The sequence below is a fragment of the Arachis hypogaea genome, chromosome 19 (genome assembly GCF_003086295.3).
Source record: "Arachis hypogaea cultivar Tifrunner chromosome 19, arahy.Tifrunner.gnm2.J5K5, whole genome shotgun sequence".
NCBI lineage: Eukaryota > Viridiplantae > Streptophyta > Magnoliopsida > Fabales > Fabaceae > Arachis > Arachis hypogaea.
In genome coordinates this window covers 12388206-12409745 of record NC_092054.1, presented here as the reverse complement: position 1 = coordinate 12409745, position 21540 = coordinate 12388206, and the positions used below count along the sequence as shown (strand labels likewise).

Below are 21540 nucleotides of genomic sequence, written 5' to 3'. Positions count from 1 at the left end.
GGAGTGAGGGTTATGTAACACGCTTGACATAAGAGTGGATTGACCCACCAATCAGCGCATGTTGCATAAAATTCCCGACCAGCCCCGGTATACCAATTTCTGAATGTGAGTCAGAGGAGTCCATTTCAGAGCATCAAACAGAGACGAAAAGTTCATTCCTTTGGTGGCAAGATTTGGAAGGTTCACCAAGTAAGAGGGGCAGAGATTGCGCTGCAGAAGAACGTCTTTGTGAAATTCATAGAATGCACATGAGTGGAAGCGAGAAGGATCAAATGTGAATGAGTTTTGTGGAATTTGTTTTGAACTCTAGAGATTCCAGATTGGGGGGTTCGCTTGTGTCATGCAGAGTAAAGGTTTTCTGTTTCTTGTGAGAGCTTTTCGCATGAGAGGTAGATCTTTTTGGTGGTGATGGAGGTGGAGTAGTCTGAGATGCTTCTCATCTTCTTCAACATTTGTTTGCTTGTTCTCCTGTCTTGCCTCTCCCTGAGGTTTTCTGAGCAATAACCTTTCGGCGCATGGTTTCGGTTTTCTTGGAGGGTGGTGACTGAGTAGAGGATGAGGTAGAATGGAGATGGATATGTGTATGGGTTGGAGGTGATGAGAAAGGTGGGTTTTTGGAATGGGGGTTCGGCTACTTCGCCTAACAGCGGTTTTCTTTTCATGGTGGATGAATGAGGGGTTGAATATGAAGGGGTGAGGGCCGAATGAGAGGAGGATGGAAGGAGGTTAGAGGTGCAATAAATGAGGATTGAAGAGAGATGATGGGAGGTTAATGACCATAATGGCACGGTTATTATCCAAATGGGAGTTTCAAAAAGTGATAAAGAGGGAGTTTTTCCTTGAATCAAGGGATTTAGTTGGAAGGAGAAGATATGATTTGACAACATGTATCTTCCAACTAGATTTGAAAAGACAATCTAAAAAATTTTGTGATTTTATTTTTTCAAGGAAGGAATAACTAACTAAACTGCCATGGTAGGGTCAGAATTTATTAGGTGGGGCCCAGAAGAATTTAAATTTGTGTTGCCTCCCCTGAACAGAGCTCCTCCATCAAGCTTGCGTTTTTTATCTCGTCCAAACCTACGAGACAAAACTGAACTGAATCAAATATTCACAAATTTTCAATAAACTTAAATCAAACATTCCCAATCTTTTTCTCAAGGTGCAGAATCTGTCTTCACAGAGGGGTTTTGTAAAAATATCAGCAATTTGGTCTTCTGATTTTACAAATTGAATATCAATAGTACCCTTTTGCACATGTTCCCTAATAAATGATACTTTATTCAATGTGCTTAGTTCTTGAGTGCAAACAGGATTTTTTGAATATTTATTGCACCATATTATCACAAATAGGGTATACTATTGATTTTTAATTTGTAATCTTCCAATTGTGTTTTAACCAAATTAATTGAGTGCAACATGCAGATGCGGAATATATTCTGCTTCAGCGGTGGATAAAGCCACTGTGGCTTGTTTCTTGCTTGACCAATGTTGAGAGAGCTTCCAAGGAAGCAACACATGCCGGACGTGCTTCTTCTATCCACTCTATCTCCCGCATAATCTGCATCACAAAACCCTACTGCACAAAATTCATCAGATTTAGGATACCACAAGCCATAATCACAAGTTCCCTTAATGTATCTAATGATGCGTTTAACAGCCGTAAGATGGGATTCTTTTGGGTGAGATTGAAATCTTGAACATACACCCACACTTTGAACAATATCCGGTCTAGAGGAGGTAAGGTACATGAGTGAACCTATCATTCCTCTATACCTTGTTTCATCCACATCTTGACCATCATCATCCTTTCAAGTTTTGTGTTGGATGCATTGGTGTACTCATTGCTTTGGAATTTTCTAGGCCAAACTTTTTGATAAGTTCTTTTGCATACTTTCCTTGGTAAATAAAAGTACCACTAGGAGTTTGTTTAATTTGGAGGCCAAGAAAGAAGGTAAGCTCTCCCATTAAACTCATTTCAAACTCACTAGTCATGAGTTTCCAAACTCTTCACACAAGGAAATGTTGGCCGATCCAAATACAATGTCATCAACATAAACTTGAACAAGAAGTATGTCATCATTAGATGCTTTAATAAATAAAGTAGTGTCGGTGGTACCCCTTTGAAATTGATTTTCCAACAAGAAGGCACTAAGCCTTTCATACCAAGCTCTTGGACTTGTCTAAGACCATAAAGAGCCTTAGTTAATTTGAAAACATGATTTGGAAACTCCTTTTGTTCAAAACCGGGGGGTTGTGCCACATACACTTCTCTATCAATAAAGCCATTAAGGAAAGCACACTTAACATCCATTTGAAACATTTTGAAACCTTTATGGGCGCATAGGCAAGAAGCAATCTAATTGCTTCCATTCTAGCTACCGGAGCAAAAGACTCATCAAAATCTATACCCTCTTCTTGATCGTAACCTTGGGCCACTAATCTAGCCTTGTTACGAACAACTTGTCCATCCTCACCAAGTTTATTTTTAAATACCCACTTAGTACCGGTAACTTTCTTACCATCCGGATGAGGTACTAGTGTCCAAACCTCATTCTTGTCAAATTGAGCAAGCTCTTCTTGCATTGCTTTAACCCATGATGGATCCTCAAGAGCTTGTTTGACATTGTTGGGTTCTATTTGTGACAAGAGAGCAAGATTGCTAGGTTCGGTTTGCCTTTTGGTGGAGGATCTTGTAGTTACGCCATGAGAAGGATCACCAATGATGAAATCATGAGGGTAACCTCTCATAGACTTCCATTCTCTAGGCTTTCGGACAGGTGTAGAGCTTTGATGAACTTCTGGTTGTCTCACTGTTTCAGTTGCTCGTGCCTGTTCAGGAGACAAATAGAAATGTCTCCTCCAATCTGACGAGACAAAACCGGACTGACAGATTCTTCAATTTGAACAGATTTGGGATTTTCTTTACTTGTTCCAGCCTCTTCACAATCTGAATCAATATCCTTCACAATACTGGGAATTAAGTTAGAATCACAAAAGGTAACATGTATGGATTCCTCTATTGTCCTATACTCCTTGAGATAAACTCTATAGGCCTTGCTTGTGGTGGAATATCCAACAAACATTCCTTCATAGGATTTTGGATCAAACTTTCCAAGGTTTTCTTTATTATTAAGCACAAAACATTTGCATCCAAAAACATGAAAATACTTAAGATTTGGAGGGTTCCTTTCCATAGCTCATAAGGTGTTTTCTTTAACCCTTTTCTAATGATTGTTCTATTCAAAATATAACATGCTGTGTTCACAGCTTCAGCCCATAAGAATTTAGGAATTTCACTCTCACACAACATAGCCCTAGTCATTTCTTGAAGGCTTCTATTCCTTCTTTCAACCACTCCATTTTGTTGGGGGGTTCTAGGACATGAAAAATTGTGAGAAATCCCTAAGTCATCACAGAATTTTTCAAAATCTTGATTTTCAAATTCTCTTCCATGATCACTTCTTAAATGGGCAATTTTCAAATCCTTTTCATTTTGAATTTTCTTACAAAGGGTGGAAAAAGCATAAAAGGCATCATTCTTATGAGCAAGGAAAAGTACCCAACCAAATCTAGAGTAATCATCTACCACCACAAGACCATAATGTTTACCTCCTAAACTTTGAGTTCTAGTAGGACCAAAAAGATCAATATGTAACATTTCCAATGGCCGTTTGGTTGAGATTCCATCTTTTGATTTAAAAGAGGATTTTACTTGTTTGCCTAATTGACAAGCGTCACAAGTAAGATCCTTATCAAACTTGATGTTTGGGATCCCTCTAACCAAATTTCTTTTAACTAGCTTAGAAATTTGATACATGCTAGCATGTCCCAACTTTCTATGCCAAAGCCATTTTTCAGATTCAAAAGATGTGAAGCATGTTACATTTTGTTCCTTTAAATCCTCAAGAGTTAATCCATACACATTGTTGCATCTTTTAGCTTCAAGAAGAACATTCCCAGTTTTTTCACACACAACTAAACAAACAGATTTCTTAAAAATAACTTCAAAACCCAAATCACAAAGTTGACTAACACTAAGCAAATTATGTTTCAAGCCATGTACAAGGAGAACATCATTTATACAAGAAGAAAAGTTTTTACCAACTTTCCCAACAGCCACAATTTTTCCTTTTGCATCATCACCGAAAGTGACAAGTCCTCCATCATAGTCATCAAGCTTTATGAAGAAGGTTGCCTTTCCGGTCATATGCCTAGAGCATCCGCTGTCCATATACCACACATTTTCCTTCTTTTTGGATGCTAGGCACACCTACAAAACAATGCTTAAGTAACCTTAGGTATCCAAATCTTTTTGGATCCTTTTACGTTAAACCATCTTCTATGTCCTAAGCCATTGTAATCAAAAACAATTTTATAAACTTTGTCACCAACCATTCTTTCACCGAAAAAGCATTGAATGGGAAAGTGTCCATTCCGATTGCATAGTCTACAAAACCTTGGAGTTGCCTTTTTGTTAAAGTAGGTGGGATCTTGAAATCTTGTGTCATTAGAAGATGAAGCAATATTTTCAAAATGTGAATTTTCAGATTTATGAAACCCCAACCCAGCCTTATCATAAAGAGGTTTTTGACTAGCCAAGATGTGATTTAAACTTTCAGAACTTTGTGTAAATTTGGCCAAGTCTTCCTCAAGTCTTTTAACCTTTTTAAGCAACTCTTCATTTTGTTTAAAACAGTCCACATATGCAAGAACACAATGGTTACTTTCACAGCTCCTAACTTGGGCTCTTAACTGCTTATTTTCTTCAACAAGATCACAAGCAGTTTCGGCCTCTCTCACTTTTTCTTTTAGAAAACTGTTTTCGGCCTTAAGAATGGTAATTTGCTGTTCAAGTTCTTGATTTTCCAGCAGAAAACATCTTATTTTTTCAGAAAGGTGGTCTATCATAAGATGGAGATCTTCAGTGTTAGGGTTATGAAAGACTACCTGATCTATGTGGTCTGCCATGAGACATGTTTGTGACTTGGTCTCGGTTTCTTCATCATCATCATCAGAATCATTCTCCAAGTCTTCCCATGTGGCCATCAGTCCTTTCTTCTTTCCTCTTTTTGGCTTTTCCTCCTTCTTCAGCTTGGGACAATCAGATTTGAAATGCCCCATTTCCTTGCAATTGTAGCAAGTTACCTTGCTGAGGTCTTTCTTCACTTTCCTTGTGCTGCTGCCTTTGCCTCTGAGCTTAGCCATTTTCCTGAATTTTTTTGCAAATAAAACAAACTCATTTTCAGAAGAGTTATCACTGGATTCATCATCCAGGGGGTTAGTCACAGAAGAAAATGCAATTCCTTTCTTTTTTGTATCTTTTTTCAAATAGGTATTTTCAAAAGCAAGAAGATTTCCTCTCAAATCATCAAGTGTTATGGAGTCTAGGCTACTACTCTCAGAAATAATTAAAGCTTTAGTCTCCCACTCTTTTGTGAGACATCTCAACAATCTTCTCACTAGCACAGAATCAGAATGTGTAATTCCCAGAGCATCTAAGCCAACAATGATAGCATTGAAATGTTCAAACAGTTCATCAATGGACTCTCCTTCCTTCATTGCAAACGTTTCATATTCTCTGTTTAGCATATCTGCCCGAGTCTTCTTGACAATGGTGGTTCCTTCATGGGTGATTTGCAATTTGTCCCAGATTTCCTTTGCCGTTGTGCATCTTGATACCCGTCGGTACTCCTCAAAGCTGATAGCACAATTGAGCAGATTTATTGCTTTGGCATTTAACTCCACCTTCTTCCTATCTTCCTCGGTCCATCTTGCTTCTGGTTTGAGAGAAACAACTCCTTCTGCACTTGTGATAGTTGGATATTGAGGCCCTTCGAGAATAATCTTCCAAAGTCTGTAATCCACTGCTTGTACGAATATTTTCATCCTCTCCTTCCAATAGGTATAATTTTTCCCATTGAAAAGAGGAGGTCTGTTGCTTGATTGTCCTTCAGTTAGATTATAAGACACCACATTTGCGCCACTGTTTTCTGCCATGAGGATCTTTGTTCCAAGCTGCAAAGCTTGATCTCTTTGAGACCAAGCTCTGATACCAATTGATGGTTTCAGTGGCTAAGAGAAGGGGGGGGGGGTTGAATCTTAGCCCCTTTTTTTCTTGCTAACACTTGCTGGATTCAGAGGAGACTTTTCTGTTTTTAGCTCGTCCCTAGCCACGAGACATTTTCATTTTGTCTCGTCACTTGGCACGAGACATTTTTTGTTTTTGCTCCTGTGCAGTAGAAAACAGAAATGAAGTAGGAGAGGAAGAAAATCACACCAAGATATATCCTGGTTCGGCTGCTAAGTGCAGTGCAGCCTACATCCAGTCTCCATCACAACAATGATGGAATTTCACTATAATCAAACAGATTACAACTTGTAAAGTGCTAACCCAACTTACAAGGGGATTCCCACAGAATCATGAAACACAACATAGATGAACAAAGGAACTCTAAGACATCTATGGCTTTTCTTTTAATTTTGCACTCTCTGCCTTTTTCCGCTCTATGGCTTTTTCATTACAAACCTCACTGTTTGCCTTTTACCATGAGACTCAAGACATGACAAAATTAAACAGAAAAATACAAAACTGAATACATTGAAGGAGAAGAGAAAACTGTTAGCTCAGGTAGCTCTGAGAACTCTGTGCCTTGCACTCTCAATTTTTCTCCTTGCTTCAAACAGTGGCTGTCCACCCTTAATATAGAAGAGGGGAGCCTCCACTTATTGAAGCCAAAACTGAACCAACTTCTTCTTCCTTCAACTAAACCGGTTCGGCCACATAGAGAGAGAAGAGATAACCATGCATTAACCAACATGCAATTACCTCTAGTCCTTTCTTGATCATCACCCTTCATCAATCCGAGCTCTCCATCCTTGGCTTGCTCTCCAAGATGAAATTCTGGCCCTTGATGCTTCATGATGATGATGACTTCATCTGCTTCAATCTCTGCCTTCAACCATCACTTCGCCACTCTAGCTACTTCCTGTGGTGGTTGAGCAGAATCGAAGACAAGCCATGCCTCCAAGGATCTTCTCTACTGGCCGAATCTTCTTCTTTCTTTTTGGGTATGGAGGATCCGAGATTACCTCACCAAATCTTACCAGATTAGGTGATAATCTCAGCCACAGCACATTTTTATTTTAGTATGTTTTCTTGCCATCATTGTGATGGTCTTGATGCATGCAACTTCTTCTCTTCGGTGATTGTAGCTTGGTGTAGCTTCCATGGTTCTCTGGTTAAGGACCGAAGAAAGAAGAGAAGCAAATAGAAAGAAAGAAGAAAGAGAAAAGCAAAACTATGAGAGTTATGAAAGATAAATTAATTAGGTGCATTTCTCCAAGCTTGTGAAGTAGCGTGTAAGCTACTATTGATTGCCATCAAATCACTTGACTTTTTCTCTTTCATATTTCCAAGGACTGCATTAACCTTACTTGATAAAATTTGAATTCCATTACAAGTTAAGCATGTGATGTCCGTTGGAAGCACTTTGCTTTCTCTTTTCTTTTGGTTTCGGATCAATGTAAACACCAAGTGTTACTTAATAGATTTTGGGCTTTGTAAAGTTGAAATTAATAGTTGGCCCACATGGTTAACATTTGCTTTCCTGGTGAAATTTGTAACGGATCAAGTGTAGGAAGCAAACATGGGCTTAACTTATTCTTGGCCCAATTGATAAAACTATTTCAGCCAAAACAACATTTAACAAGAATTACATGAGGCTGAAATTTATTTTATTGGGCTTGAGATCCTTTCTTTTTATTTCGGCCCAATATTAACCTGCACAACAAAATTATTTTAATTAGCTCATTAATCATAATTAGCTTAATAATTTTGCTGTTAATAATGTTTGATCATCATTAATTTGGTTTAGAGTTTTCCAAACTCTTCAATCTCCCCCTTGATGACAAACATTATTAAAATTGAAATGGAAGAAATTTAGAAATTGAGTAAAGATTACTCCCTTTGAATTTGAATTTCTCCCCCTTTCAAAATGTCACATTGCTCCCCCTTGATGTATGCTTATCTTACCATGGGAAGCACTAACCTGTAACACTTTAATCAAGCTTCTAATGACAATGTTATTTAGCATATTTTAAGATGCTAAATGCTTGATTTATGAGCAGTTTTAATTGATAATCAAATCTCTTTTGATATCACAAACTGATTTACTGCTCAAACTTACACATATCAACAGAACACAAACCAGTGTTGTTCAGAAAGTTTCCAAATATTTTCCAGTCCAGATTTCAGAGCAATGTCATTCAAAATAAGGAAAATATTTTTGAAACACATATTAGCACATCAAAACATGGCAGTTGTTAAATAACACAGCTTAAAGGAACTGCCAAATGTAAATTTTCAAACCAACAGGTTTATCAAAGATGAACCATCAGCCAGGCATCAATATATCAAACATCATAGTAAACCAAAAGCCAAATGCAGTACATACAGCAGGAAATATAATAGAAACATGCATTCTTTGAATAAGGGTAATCATGAATTTTCAATTTGAAAATTTCAACCCTTATCCCCTGTTTTTCCAGCCCCTGTTTCATTCCAATTTCAATTTTGGAATTTAAATCTCCTCCCCCTTTTGGCATCAAGGGGCATAAGGACCTGCAATAAGAGACATGAGCAATACATAATATTTATAACAAAGCAGTAATTGTTCAGAGTATCATACGGCAGGGAGTATCAAGTCATGCCTTTACAAAAAACAAAAGAAAGATTGAGCCTATTGTTGCCAATATCAAATAAAAGTAGAGAAATAGTCACTAATCATCAGAAACATTGAATTCAGAACCAGAATCATCTTCAGAATCTCCTGTTCCCATTTCATCATCAAAGGTTTGAATCATGAAACCGACCCTTTCATAGCACTTTCTCCAGGCTTTCTCATTTGCATATGCCAATTTCCGGGCAGCCTTGCTTGACTTTAGCATCAATTTGGACATATTGCGGAATTCACTGAGAGCCTCCCTGATGGATGCCGACACCTTTGAGGGTTCAGGGTGGCTATCCAAATCGCTTAGAGAGGGTTCGGAGGCAACAGATTTCTTGCTTTTCTTGTTCGAAACTCCTCCTCCTTTAATCTGTGACACTTTGTTCTCAACAGATTCATTAGACAAATCAACCTTAAAATATTCAAATATACATGTAAGAAACATGCCATAAGGAAGATTAGCCTTTTTTGTGCTTCTTACTGCTTCCCACATATGACGTGTCATAATATAAGCAAATGAAATTGGAGTGGAAGTAATAAGAGCAAAGAGGATGATAGAGTCAGAAACCGTTACTCTATGATGAGAACCACTTTGAGGAGTGATGATATGAGTGATGATACGGTGTAACAGAGAGTTCTCTGGGCCGAGGGATTTGTGAGTTGGTATTAATCCATCAAGCCCGGACAGATTGGCACAAATGTGTTGCATGACTGTTTGTTGAGTAACGCCCACTTGATCATCCCATTTATCAACCATATAAACCTTTGGTCCCTCATCTTCATACCCAAGGGCAGCACCAATGGTTTGAGGAGTGAGGGTTATGTAAACACGCTTGACATAAGAGTGGATTGACCCACCAATCAAGCGCATGTTTGCATAAAATTCCCGGACCAGCCCCGGGTATACCAATTTCTGAATGTGAGTCAGAGGAGTCCATTTCAGAGCATCAAACAGAGACGAAAAGTTCATTCCTTTGGTGGCAAGATTTGGAAGGTTCACCAAGTAAGAGGGGCAGAGATTGCGCTGCAGAAGAACGTCTTTGTGAAATTCATAGAATGCACATGAGTGGAAGCGAGAAGGATCAAAATGTGAATGAGTTTTGTGGAATTTGTTTTTGAACTCTAGAGATTCCAGATTGGGGGGTTCGCTTGTGTCATGCAGAGTAAAGGTTTCTGTTTCTTGTGAGAGCTTTTCGCATGAGAGGTAGATCTTTTTGGTGGTGATGGAGGTGGAGTAGTCTGAGATGCTTCTTCATCTTCTTCAACATTTGTTTGCTTGTTCTTCCCTGTCTTGCCTCTCCCTGAGGTTTTCTGAGCAATAACCTTTCGGCGCATGGTTTCGGTTTTCTTGGAGGGTGGTGACTGAGTAGAGGATGAGGTAGAATGGAGATGGATATGTGTATGGGTTGGAGGTGATGAGAAAGGTGGGTTTTTTGGAATGGGGGTTCGGCTACTTCGCCTAACAGCGGTTTTCTTTTTCATGGTGGATGAATGAGGGGTTGAATATGAAGGGGTGAGGGCCGAATGAGAGGAGGATGGAAGGAGGTTAGAGGTGCAATAAATGAGGATTGAAGAGAGATGATGGGAGGTTAATGACCATAATGGCACGGTTATTATCCAAATGGGAGTTTCAAAAAGTGATAAAGAGGGAGTTTTTCCTTGAATCAAGGGATTTAGTTGGAAGGAGAAGATATGATTTGACAACATGTATCTTCCAACTAGATTTGAAAAGACAATCTAAAAAAATTTTGTGATTTTATTTTTTCAAGGAAGGAATAACTAACTAAACTGCCATGGTAGGGTCAGAATTTATTAGGTGGGGCCCAGAAGAATTTAAATTTGTGTTGCCTCCCCCTGAACAGAGCTCCTCCATCAAGCTTGCGTTTTTTATCTCGTCCAAACCTACGAGACAAAACTGAACTGAATCAAATATTCACAAATTTTCAATAAAACTTAAATCAAACATTCCCAATCTTTTTCTCAAGGTGCAGAATCTGTCTTCACAGAGGGGTTTTGTAAAAATATCAGCAATTTGGTCTTCTGATTTTACAAATTGAATATCAATAGTACCCTTTTGCACATGTTCCCTAATAAAATGATACTTTATCTCAATGTGCTTAGTTCTTGAGTGCAAAACAGGATTTTTTGAAATATTTATTGCACTCATATTATCACAAAATAGGGGTATACTATTGATTTTTAATTTGTAATCTTCCAATTGTGTTTTTAACCAAATTAATTGAGTGCAACATGCAGATGCGGAAATATATTCTGCTTCAGCGGTGGATAAAGCCACTGTGGCTTGTTTCTTGCTTGACCACATGTTGAGAGAGCTTCCAAGGAAGCAACACATGCCGGACGTGCTTCTTCTATCCACTCTATCTCCCGCATAATCTGCATCACAAAACCCTACTGCACAAAATTCATCAGATTTAGGATACCACAAGCCATAATCACAAGTTCCCTTAATGTATCTAATGATGCGTTTAACAGCCGTAAGATGGGATTCTTTTGGGTGAGATTGAAATCTTGAACATACACCCACACTTTGAACAATATCCGGTCTAGAGGAGGTAAGGTACATGAGTGAACCTATCATTCCTCTATACCTTGTTTCATCCACATCTTGACCATCATCATCCTTTTCAAGTTTTGTGTTGGGATGCATTGGTGTACTCATTGCTTTGGAATTTTCTAGGCCAAACTTTTTGATAAGTTCTTTTGCATACTTTCCTTGGTAAATAAAAGTACCACTAGGAGTTTGTTTAATTTGGAGGCCAAGAAAGAAGGTAAGCTCTCCCATTAAACTCATTTCAAACTCACTAGTCATGAGTTTTCCAAACTCTTCACACAAGGAAATGTTGGCCGATCCAAATACAATGTCATCAACATAAACTTGAACAAGAAGTATGTCATCATTAGATGCTTTAATAAATAAAGTAGTGTCGGTGGTACCCCTTTGAAATTGATTTTCCAACAAGAAGGCACTAAGCCTTTCATACCAAGCTCTTGGAGCTTGTCTAAGACCATAAAGAGCCTTAGTTAATTTGAAAACATGATTTGGAAACTCCTTTTGTTCAAAACCGGGGGGTTGTGCCACATACACTTCTCTATCAATAAAGCCATTAAGGAAAGCACACTTAACATCCATTTGAAACATTTTGAAACCTTTATGGGCGGCATAGGCAAGAAGCAATCTAATTGCTTCCATTCTAGCTACCGGAGCAAAAGACTCATCAAAATCTATACCCTCTTCTTGATCGTAACCTTGGGCCACTAATCTAGCCTTGTTACGAACAACTTGTCCATCCTCACCAAGTTTATTTTTAAATACCCACTTAGTACCGGTAACTTTCTTACCATCCGGATGAGGTACTAGTGTCCAAACCTCATTCTTGTCAAATTGAGCAAGCTCTTCTTGCATTGCTTTAACCCATGATGGATCCTCAAGAGCTTGTTTGACATTGTTGGGTTCTATTTGTGACAAGAGAGCAAGATTGCTAGGTTCGGTTTGCCTTTTGGTGGAGGATCTTGTAGTTACGCCATGAGAAGGATCACCAATGATGAAATCATGAGGGTAACCTCTCATAGACTTCCATTCTCTAGGCTTTCGGACAGGTGTAGAGCTTTGATGAACTTCTGGTTGTCTCACTGTTTCAGTTGCTCGTGCCTGTTCAGGAGACAAAATAGAAATGTCTCCTCCAATCTGACGAGACAAAACCGGACTGACAGATTCTTCAATTTGAACAGATTTGGGATTTTCTTTACTTGTTCCAGCCTCTTCACAATCTGAATCAATATCCTTCACAATACTGGGAATTAAGTTAGAATCACAAAAGGTAACATGTATGGATTCCTCTATTGTCCTATACTCCTTGAGATAAACTCTATAGGCCTTGCTTGTGGTGGAATATCCAACAAACATTCCTTCATAGGATTTTGGATCAAACTTTCCAAGGTTTTCTTTATTATTAAGCACAAAACATTTGCATCCAAAAACATGAAAATACTTAAGATTTGGAGGGGTTCCTTTCCATAGCTCATAAGGTGTTTTCTTTAACCCTTTTCTAATGATTGTTCTATTCAAAATATAACATGCTGTGTTCACAGCTTCAGCCCATAAGAATTTAGGAATTTCACTCTCACACAACATAGCCCTAGTCATTTCTTGAAGGCTTCTATTCCTTCTTTCAACCACTCCATTTTGTTGGGGGTTCTAGGACATGAAAAATTGTGAGAAATCCCTAAGTCATCACAGAATTTTTCAAAATCTTGATTTTCAAATTCTCTTCCATGATCACTTCTTAAATGGGCAATTTTCAAATCCTTTTCATTTTGAATTTTCTTACAAAGGGTGGAAAAAGCATAAAAGGCATCATTCTTATGAGCAAGGAAAAGTACCCAACCAAATCTAGAGTAATCATCTACCACCACAAGACCATAATGTTTACCTCCTAAACTTTGAGTTCTAGTAGGACCAAAAAGATCAATATGTAACATTTCCAATGGCCGTTTGGTTGAGATTCCATCTTTTGATTTAAAAGAGGATTTTACTTGTTTGCCTAATTGACAAGCGTCACAAGTAAGATCCTTATCAAACTTGATGTTTGGGATCCCTCTAACCAAATTTCTTTTAACTAGCTTAGAAATTTGATACATGCTAGCATGTCCCAACTTTCTATGCCAAAGCCATTTTTCAGATTCAAAAGATGTGAAGCATGTTACATTTTGTTCCTTTAAATCCTCAAGAGTTAATCCATACACATTGTTGCATCTTTTAGCTTCAAGAAGAACATTCCCAGTTTTTTCACACACAACTAAACAAACAGATTTCTTAAAAATAACTTCAAAACCCAAATCACAAAGTTGACTAACACTAAGCAAATTATGTTTCAAGCCATGTACAAGGAGAACATCATTTATACAAGAAGAAAAGTTTTTACCAACTTTCCCAACAGCCACAATTTTTCCTTTTGCATCATCACCGAAAGTGACAAGTCCTCCATCATAGTCATCAAGCTTTATGAAGAAGGTTGCCTTTCCGGTCATATGCCTAGAGCATCCGCTGTCCATATACCACACATTTTCCTTCTTTTTGGATGCTAGGCACACCTACAAAACAATGCTTAAGTAACCTTAGGTATCCAAATCTTTTTGGATCCTTTTACGTTAAACCATCTTCTATGTCCTAAGCCATTGTAATCAAAAACAATTTTATAAACTTTGTCACCAACCATTCTTTCACCGAAAAAGCATTGAATGGGAAAGTGTCCATTCCGATTGCATAGTCTACAAAACCTTGGAGTTGCCTTTTTGTTAAAGTAGGTGGGATCTTGAAATCTTGTGTCATTAGAAGATGAAGCAATATTTTCAAAATGTGAATTTTCAGATTTATGAAACCCCAACCCAGCCTTATCATAAAGAGGTTTTTGACTAGCCAAGATGTGATTTAAACTTTCAGAACTTTGTGTAAATTTGGCCAAGTCTTCCTCAAGTCTTTTAACCTTTTTAAGCAACTCTTCATTTTGTTTAAAACAGTCCACATATGCAAGAACACAATGGTTACTTTCACAGCTCCTAACTTGGGCTCTTAACTGCTTATTTTCTTCAACAAGATCACAAGCAGTTTCGGCCTCTCTCACTTTTTCTTTTAGAAAACTGTTTTCGGCCTTAAGAATGGTAATTTGCTGTTCAAGTTCTTGATTTTCCAGCAGAAAACATCTTATTTTTTCAGAAAGGTGGTCTATCATAAGATGGAGATCTTCAGTGTTAGGGTTATGAAAGACTACCTGATCTATGTGGTCTGCCATGAGACATGTTTGTGACTTGGTCTCGGTTTCTTCATCATCATCATCAGAATCATTCTCCAAGTCTTCCCATGTGGCCATCAGTCCTTTCTTCTTTCCTCTTTTTGGCTTTTCCTCCTTCTTCAGCTTGGGACAATCAGATTTGAAATGCCCCATTTCCTTGCAATTGTAGCAAGTTACCTTGCTGAGGTCTTTCTTCACTTTCCTTGTGCTGCTGCCTTTGCCTCTGAGCTTAGCCATTTTCCTGAATTTTTTTGCAAATAAAACAAACTCATTTTCAGAAGAGTTATCACTGGATTCATCATCCAGGGGGTTAGTCACAGAAGAAAATGCAATTCCTTTCTTTTTTGTATCTTTTTTCAAATAGGTATTTTCAAAAGCAAGAAGATTTCCTCTCAAATCATCAAGTGTTATGGAGTCTAGGCTACTACTCTCAGAAATAATTAAAGCTTTAGTCTCCCACTCTTTTGTGAGACATCTCAACAATCTTCTCACTAGCACAGAATCAGAATGTGTAATTCCCAGAGCATCTAAGCCAACAATGATAGCATTGAAATGTTCAAACAGTTCATCAATGGACTCTCCTTCCTTCATTGCAAACGTTTCATATTCTCTGTTTAGCATATCTGCCCGAGTCTTCTTGACAATGGTGGTTCCTTCATGGGTGATTTGCAATTTGTCCCAGATTTCCTTTGCCGTTGTGCATCTTGATACCCGTCGGTACTCCTCAAAGCTGATAGCACAATTGAGCAGATTTATTGCTTTGGCATTTAACTCCACCTTCTTCCTATCTTCCTCGGTCCATCTTGCTTCTGGTTTGAGAGAAACAACTCCTTCTGCACTTGTGATAGTTGGATATTGAGGCCCTTCGAGAATAATCTTCCAAAGTCTGTAATCCACTGCTTGTACGAATATTTTCATCCTCTCCTTCCAATAGGTATAATTTTTCCCATTGAAAAGAGGAGGTCTGTTGCTTGATTGTCCTTCAGTTAGATTATAAGACACCACATTTGCGCCACTGTTTTCTGCCATGAGGATCTTTGTTCCAAGCTGCAAAGCTTGATCTCTTTGAGACCAAGCTCTGATACCAATTGATGGTTTCAGTGGCTAAGAGAAGGGGGGGGGTTGAATCTTAGCCCCTTTTTTTCTTGCTAACACTTGCTGGATTCAGAGGAGACTTTTCTGTTTTTAGCTCGTCCCTAGCCACGAGACATTTTCATTTTGTCTCGTCACTTGGCACGAGACATTTTTTGTTTTTGCTCCTGTGCAGTAGAAAACAGAAATGAAGTAGGAGAGGAAGAAAATCACACCAAGATATATCCTGGTTCGGCTGCTAAGTGCAGTGCAGCCTACATCCAGTCTCCATCACAACAATGATGGAATTTCACTATAATCAAACAGATTACAACTTGTAAAGTGCTAACCCAACTTACAAGGGGATTCCCACAGAATCATGAAACACAACATAGATGAACAAAGGAACTCTAAGACATCTATGGCTTTTTCTTTTAATTTTGCACTCTCTGCCTTTTTCCGCTCTATGGCTTTTTCATTACAAACCTCACTGTTTGCCTTTTACCATGAGACTCAAGACATGACAAAATTAAACAGAAAAATACAAAACTGAATACATTGAAGGAGAAGAGAAAACTGTTAGCTCAGGTAGCTCTGAGAACTCTGTGCCTTGCACTCTCAATTTTTCTCCTTGCTTCAAACAGTGGCTGTCCACCCTTAATATAGAAGAGGGGAGCCTCCACTTATTGAAGCCAAAACTGAACCAACTTCTTCTTCCTTCAACTAAACCGGTTCGGCCACATAGAGAGAGAAGAGATAACCATGCATTAACCAACATGCAATTACCTCTAGTCCTTTCTTGATCATCACCCTTCATCAATCCGAGCTCTCCATCCTTGGCTTGCTCTCCAAGATGAAATTCTGGCCCTTGATGCTTCATGATGATGATGACTTCATCTGCTTCAATCTCTGCCTTCAACCATCACTTCGCCACTCTAGCTACTTCCTGTGGTGGTTGAGCAGAATCGAAGACAAGCCATGCCTCCAAGGATCTTCTCTACTGGCCGAATCTTTTTCTTTCTTTTTGGGTATGGAGGATCCGAGATTACCTCACCAAATCTTACCAGATTAGGTGATAATCTCAGCCACAGCACATTTTTATTTTAGTATGTTTTCTTGCCATCATTGTGATGGTCTTGATGCATGCAACTTCTTCTCTTCGGTGATTGTAGCTTGGTGTAGCTTCCATGGTTCTCTGGTTAAGGACCGAAGAAAGAAGAGAAGCAAATAGAAAGAAAGAAGAAAGAGAAAAGCAAAACTATGAGAGTTATGAAAGATAAATTAATTAGGTGCATTTCTCCAAGCTTGTGAAGTAGCGTGTAAGCTACTATTGATTGCCATCAAATCACTTGACTTTTTCTCTTTCATATTTCCAAGGACTGCATTAACCTTACTTGATAAAATTTGAATTCCATTACAAGTTAAGCATGTGATGTCCGTTGGAAGCACTTTGCTTTCTCTTTTCTTTTGGTTTCGGATCAATGTAAACACCAAGTGTTACTTAATAGATTTTGGGCTTTGTAAAGTTGAAATTAATAGTTGGCCCACATGGTTAACATTTGCTTTCCTGGTGAAATTTGTAACGGATCAAGTGTAGGAAGCAAACATGGGCTTAACTTATTCTTGGCCCAATTGATAAAACTATTTCAGCCAAAACAACATTTAACAAGAATTACATGAGGCTGAAATTTATTTTATTGGGCTTGAGATCCTTTCTTTTTATTTCGGCCCAATATTAACCTGCACAACAAAATTATTTTAATTAGCTCATTAATCATAATTAGCTTAATAATTTTGCTGTTAATAATGTTTGATCATCATTAATTTGGTTTAGAGTTTTCCAAACTCTTCAGAAGGTTATATGGCTGGATTCATTATAGAGCATTTGGCTGACAAGCTATGTTATGGAGGAAATGGTACTTGAATGATTAGTTTTTAAGGTTCTAAAACCAGACTGGTTATTTTGCAAGATTATGGATGTTACTTGCTTATACTCCTTGGTATTATTGTTTGTTTAGACATTCTTTAATTTTGACTCAATGAATGCAGGTATGCCAGGAATGACTGCCTATGCTGGTTTCTTTGAAGTTGGGCTTCCTAAGAAAGGAGAGAAAGTTTTTGTTTCTGCAGCCTCTGGTGCAGTTGGTCAACTTGTTGGTCAATTTGCTAAATTCAGCGGTTGTTATGTCGTTGGAAGTGCTGGAAGTAAAGACAAGGTATTCATTTTATCTCTCTTGTTATATATATATATGTCTTGATATGTGGTAAATCCCCTTATTCTCCATATTTATTCTATTCTAAGTACTTCTGTTTTGTAAAGTAATATTCCAAATAAGCCTCTATGGAATTTTTAGTCTCCCAACAAATTTTAATTACCAAATCCCAGACGTTGACTTCATTAGACATATCAGTCTCCAACCTTTTACTTCGTTTGATAAATCAGTTTTCACGTCAAATTCTCATGTTAGAGGCTAGAATGTTTTGTCAAATCAGTCCCCATTATTATTGAAAAGTGACACTAAAGTCTCTAAAATTTATTCTCCAACCAATCCCCACTCAAGCGAGCTTTGTTAGCCTCTAATGGAATAATCTAATGTTAGGACTGATTTGTTTAACAGAGTAGAAGGTTGGGGACTAAAGTAGTTGACTAAATTATTTTAGGAACTAATTTGGGTTGTTATGCTATTTTTGTAATAGCATGATTATCATGCAGAAAACTGATGCCAATTTCCAAGCTTTTGTAAGTAACTATATATCTCAAGGTTATCAAACTCTAGTGTTAACTTGAGTTTTATGACTCAAGTTTACTTAAGCTCTACGAATTACGTGAACTCTTGTATTTGATAACTTTGACATGTGTTGACACTCCCAAGACATCTAGTACATATAGTCATCTTAGTCAAATGAACATATTGTCATTTATGTTTGTTAATACTTCCAATTTTTTTGCACATAATCCCATTATGCATCCAACCCCTCACTTATGATGTTATAAAGCATTTGACTGGCAAGACATGAAATCCGTTCATCTTAAATTTGCTCACAAAGAAAAGTTACCTAGTTATTCTTTTACCTGAGTTCTTGTCTTTTTACAACCAGGTGGATTTATTGAAGAATAAATTAGGATTTGATGATGCTTTTAACTACAAAGAAGAGCCAGACCTCAATGCCGCATTGAAAAGGTTTGCGATATAAAAATTTGAACTGCCATGGAGTTAAGTTTCCTTTTTAAGACTACATACTAGTGAATATTGGTTCTTATCATTTTACAAATCAGATACTTCCCTGAAGGCATTGACATTTACTTTGAGAATGTTGGGGGGAAGACACTTGATGCCGTGCTGCTAAATATGAGAGTCCATGGCCGAATAGTCGTATGTGGAATGGTCTCGCAGTACAATCTTGCTCAACCTGAAGGTGTAACAAATCTGGCGAATCTCATATTCAAGCGGATTCGTATGCAAGGCTTTAATGTTGCCGATTACTATCAATTATATCCCAAGTTCTTGGAGTACGTCGTGCCGAAAATCAAAGAAGGGAAGATTGTTTATGTGGAAGACATAGTCGAGGGCCTTGAAAAGGCTCCTCCGGCTTTGGTTGGCCTTTTCAGCGGTCGCAATGTTGGAAAACAAGTGATTGTTCTTGCTCGTGAATGAATGTGTAGTTTCATTTTCTTCCATTTGGTGTTTAGTATATATGGGTGAGTGTTTTCATTTGTTCTATAGCAAAACTTTCCAATTGCTTTTACCCTTTGGTTCCGATATGACAGAAAAAACACTGATTTCCAAACATAGTGGATGCTTTATGGAGTGTTGAGTAGGGCTGTAAATTGGTGAAAGGAAGAAAAAGGATCCATGTTTCAGTTACAAGTAAGCCATGAACATTGGTTAATACTTAATTGTTGGCTTATTGTTGTAAGTCGTTAGTCTAATTTTCTTAAATACTGCTATGCGTGTATTTAATATAGTTTTTATTAATATAATCTGCTGTTAAAGATGATGTTAACTCCCTTAGATTTTCACATTGCCTTTTGAGGGGCACGGATTCCATGTGCAGTGTGTTTGGCTTACCAATTTGCATAACATTTAACTTTGGCTGACCGGTGTGCCTGTCTGAATCTACTTTCATATGATTAGCTAGTAATACTTTAGTTGGAGTAACTTTATAAATATTAGTTTTATGATGGTTATTATTGTTAAATTTAAAATATTTTGTGGTATTATATCAAAAAATTAAAAAAAATCAAATATTTAAATTAATTTAGAATTAATAAAATTTTGTTAGGTAAGATATTTTTGTTGTATTATTTTGCACATCGTTAAACGCCGGAGTGAGGGGCGCCATTAAACCAGAGTGAAAGAGGATGGGATATCACCTCTGATGACAGCACAGCGTGTGGGGAGGATGGCTTCTTGGCCAATATCCTCGTTGCCAACGCGCACGACCCCTCCTCACCAACACGTCCTTTACCTCCGATGCCAGCATCCCCAACGCCCGCAAGACGACAATACTTCAGGTGTACAGTAACACCTCGTCAGCAACCATGGAGCAGATGCCCCGACAAAGAGGATTACAGTATGGTAGGGATGAGATTAGGAGGGAGATGCTGTCGCGTGTACATAGGACAGATGCCTTCCTCCTCTTTGTCGTTGTCTTAGCTTTCTCCTCTTCCTCTGCTGTTGCAAGCGCACTGCGCCTTCCACTATTTTTACCGCCGGCAACGACTCCAAACCTCCCCACTGTCTCTGCTGCTCACTCTTTCGCCGCTCCATCAACTCTTCTCCAGCATCCTCCCTCCTTCGGCGAGAACTCGGTGAAGCTTTGGACCCCACAACAATCTTGCATCAAGGAGAACGCGAGTTTCACAACAAGATCTTCCTTTTAATTCATTTGCAAACTTGTGAAATCAATGAATCACTTGGAATTTATGATAGATTTGTTGGATTATTACCATTTACAATTTTTTATTTTTTGTTAAACAAAAAGCGAAAAAACAAAGTTGGTTAGATTTATCTATTAGTCATTATTTGTTGGAGTTTTGAGAAGAAAGGAACATTTTATGAAAAGAAAAATAAACAATAAATGAATTTTATATTTTAAATTACTATATTCTAAACCAATTATTACAAGTTAAATAATTCAATTCAATCTTTTTGTAAAATAAGATATTCTGAAAATTAGTAATATTTTGAATAACTTAATTAATTATAGTAATATATATTGAAAATTAGTGATTTTGATACGTTAATTTTATTAATTATAGTTAAATGATAACGAAAATAATTTTATTAATTATAGTAAGATGCCATGTGAAATTAGTAGTTTTTTAGAGTAATTTTATGGATTATAATATAATTTAAAAAATTAGTTATTTTTAATAATTGTTAGATTAATTTTATTAATTATAGTAATATGCTATAAAAATTTATTAATTATTTAGAATATAGTAATATGCTATAAAAAATTAATATTTTTTAGATTAATTTTATTAAATTAATAGGTATTACTACTGATTTGGTAAATAAATCAAAAATAAAAAAATATACCTAAAAAATTTTAAAGTTCAAATAATAGAATAAATATATATAAAAAATAAGTAAAAAAAAAATCATAAACTCTAAAACCTAAATCTTAAACTAAAATTTTAAACCGTAAAACCTAAATTAGTAATATATATATATATATATATATATATATATATATATATATATATATATATTAAAAATTAGTGATTTATTACATTAATGTTATTAATTATAGTTAAATGATACAAAAAATAATTATGTAAAATTAGTAATATTTTTAAAATAACTTTATAATCTATATTAATATGATTTAGGAAATTACTTATATTTTTTATAATTTTATTAATTAGAGTAATATAATATGATAGATTAGTAAATTTTTAAAATAATTTTATTAATTATAAT

General features: G+C 37.0%; 1 protein-coding gene across 1 annotated transcript in view; it reads left to right on the top strand.

Annotated features, from left to right (window-relative positions):
- The window catches only part of LOC112775483 (2-alkenal reductase (NADP(+)-dependent)), a 39179-nt gene extending 19570 nt beyond the window's left edge, over positions 1 to 19609 (top strand). Inside the window, exons 3-5 of the mRNA XM_025819115.3 lie at positions 17660 to 17826; positions 18710 to 18792; positions 18888 to 19609. Coding sequence (XP_025674900.1) covers positions 17660 to 17826; positions 18710 to 18792; positions 18888 to 19266 — 629 coding nt within the window. The 3' untranslated portion in view covers positions 19267 to 19609. The remainder of the gene's footprint in view (positions 1 to 17659; positions 17827 to 18709; positions 18793 to 18887) is intronic.
- Positions 19610 to 21540: the final 1931 nt, after the last annotated feature.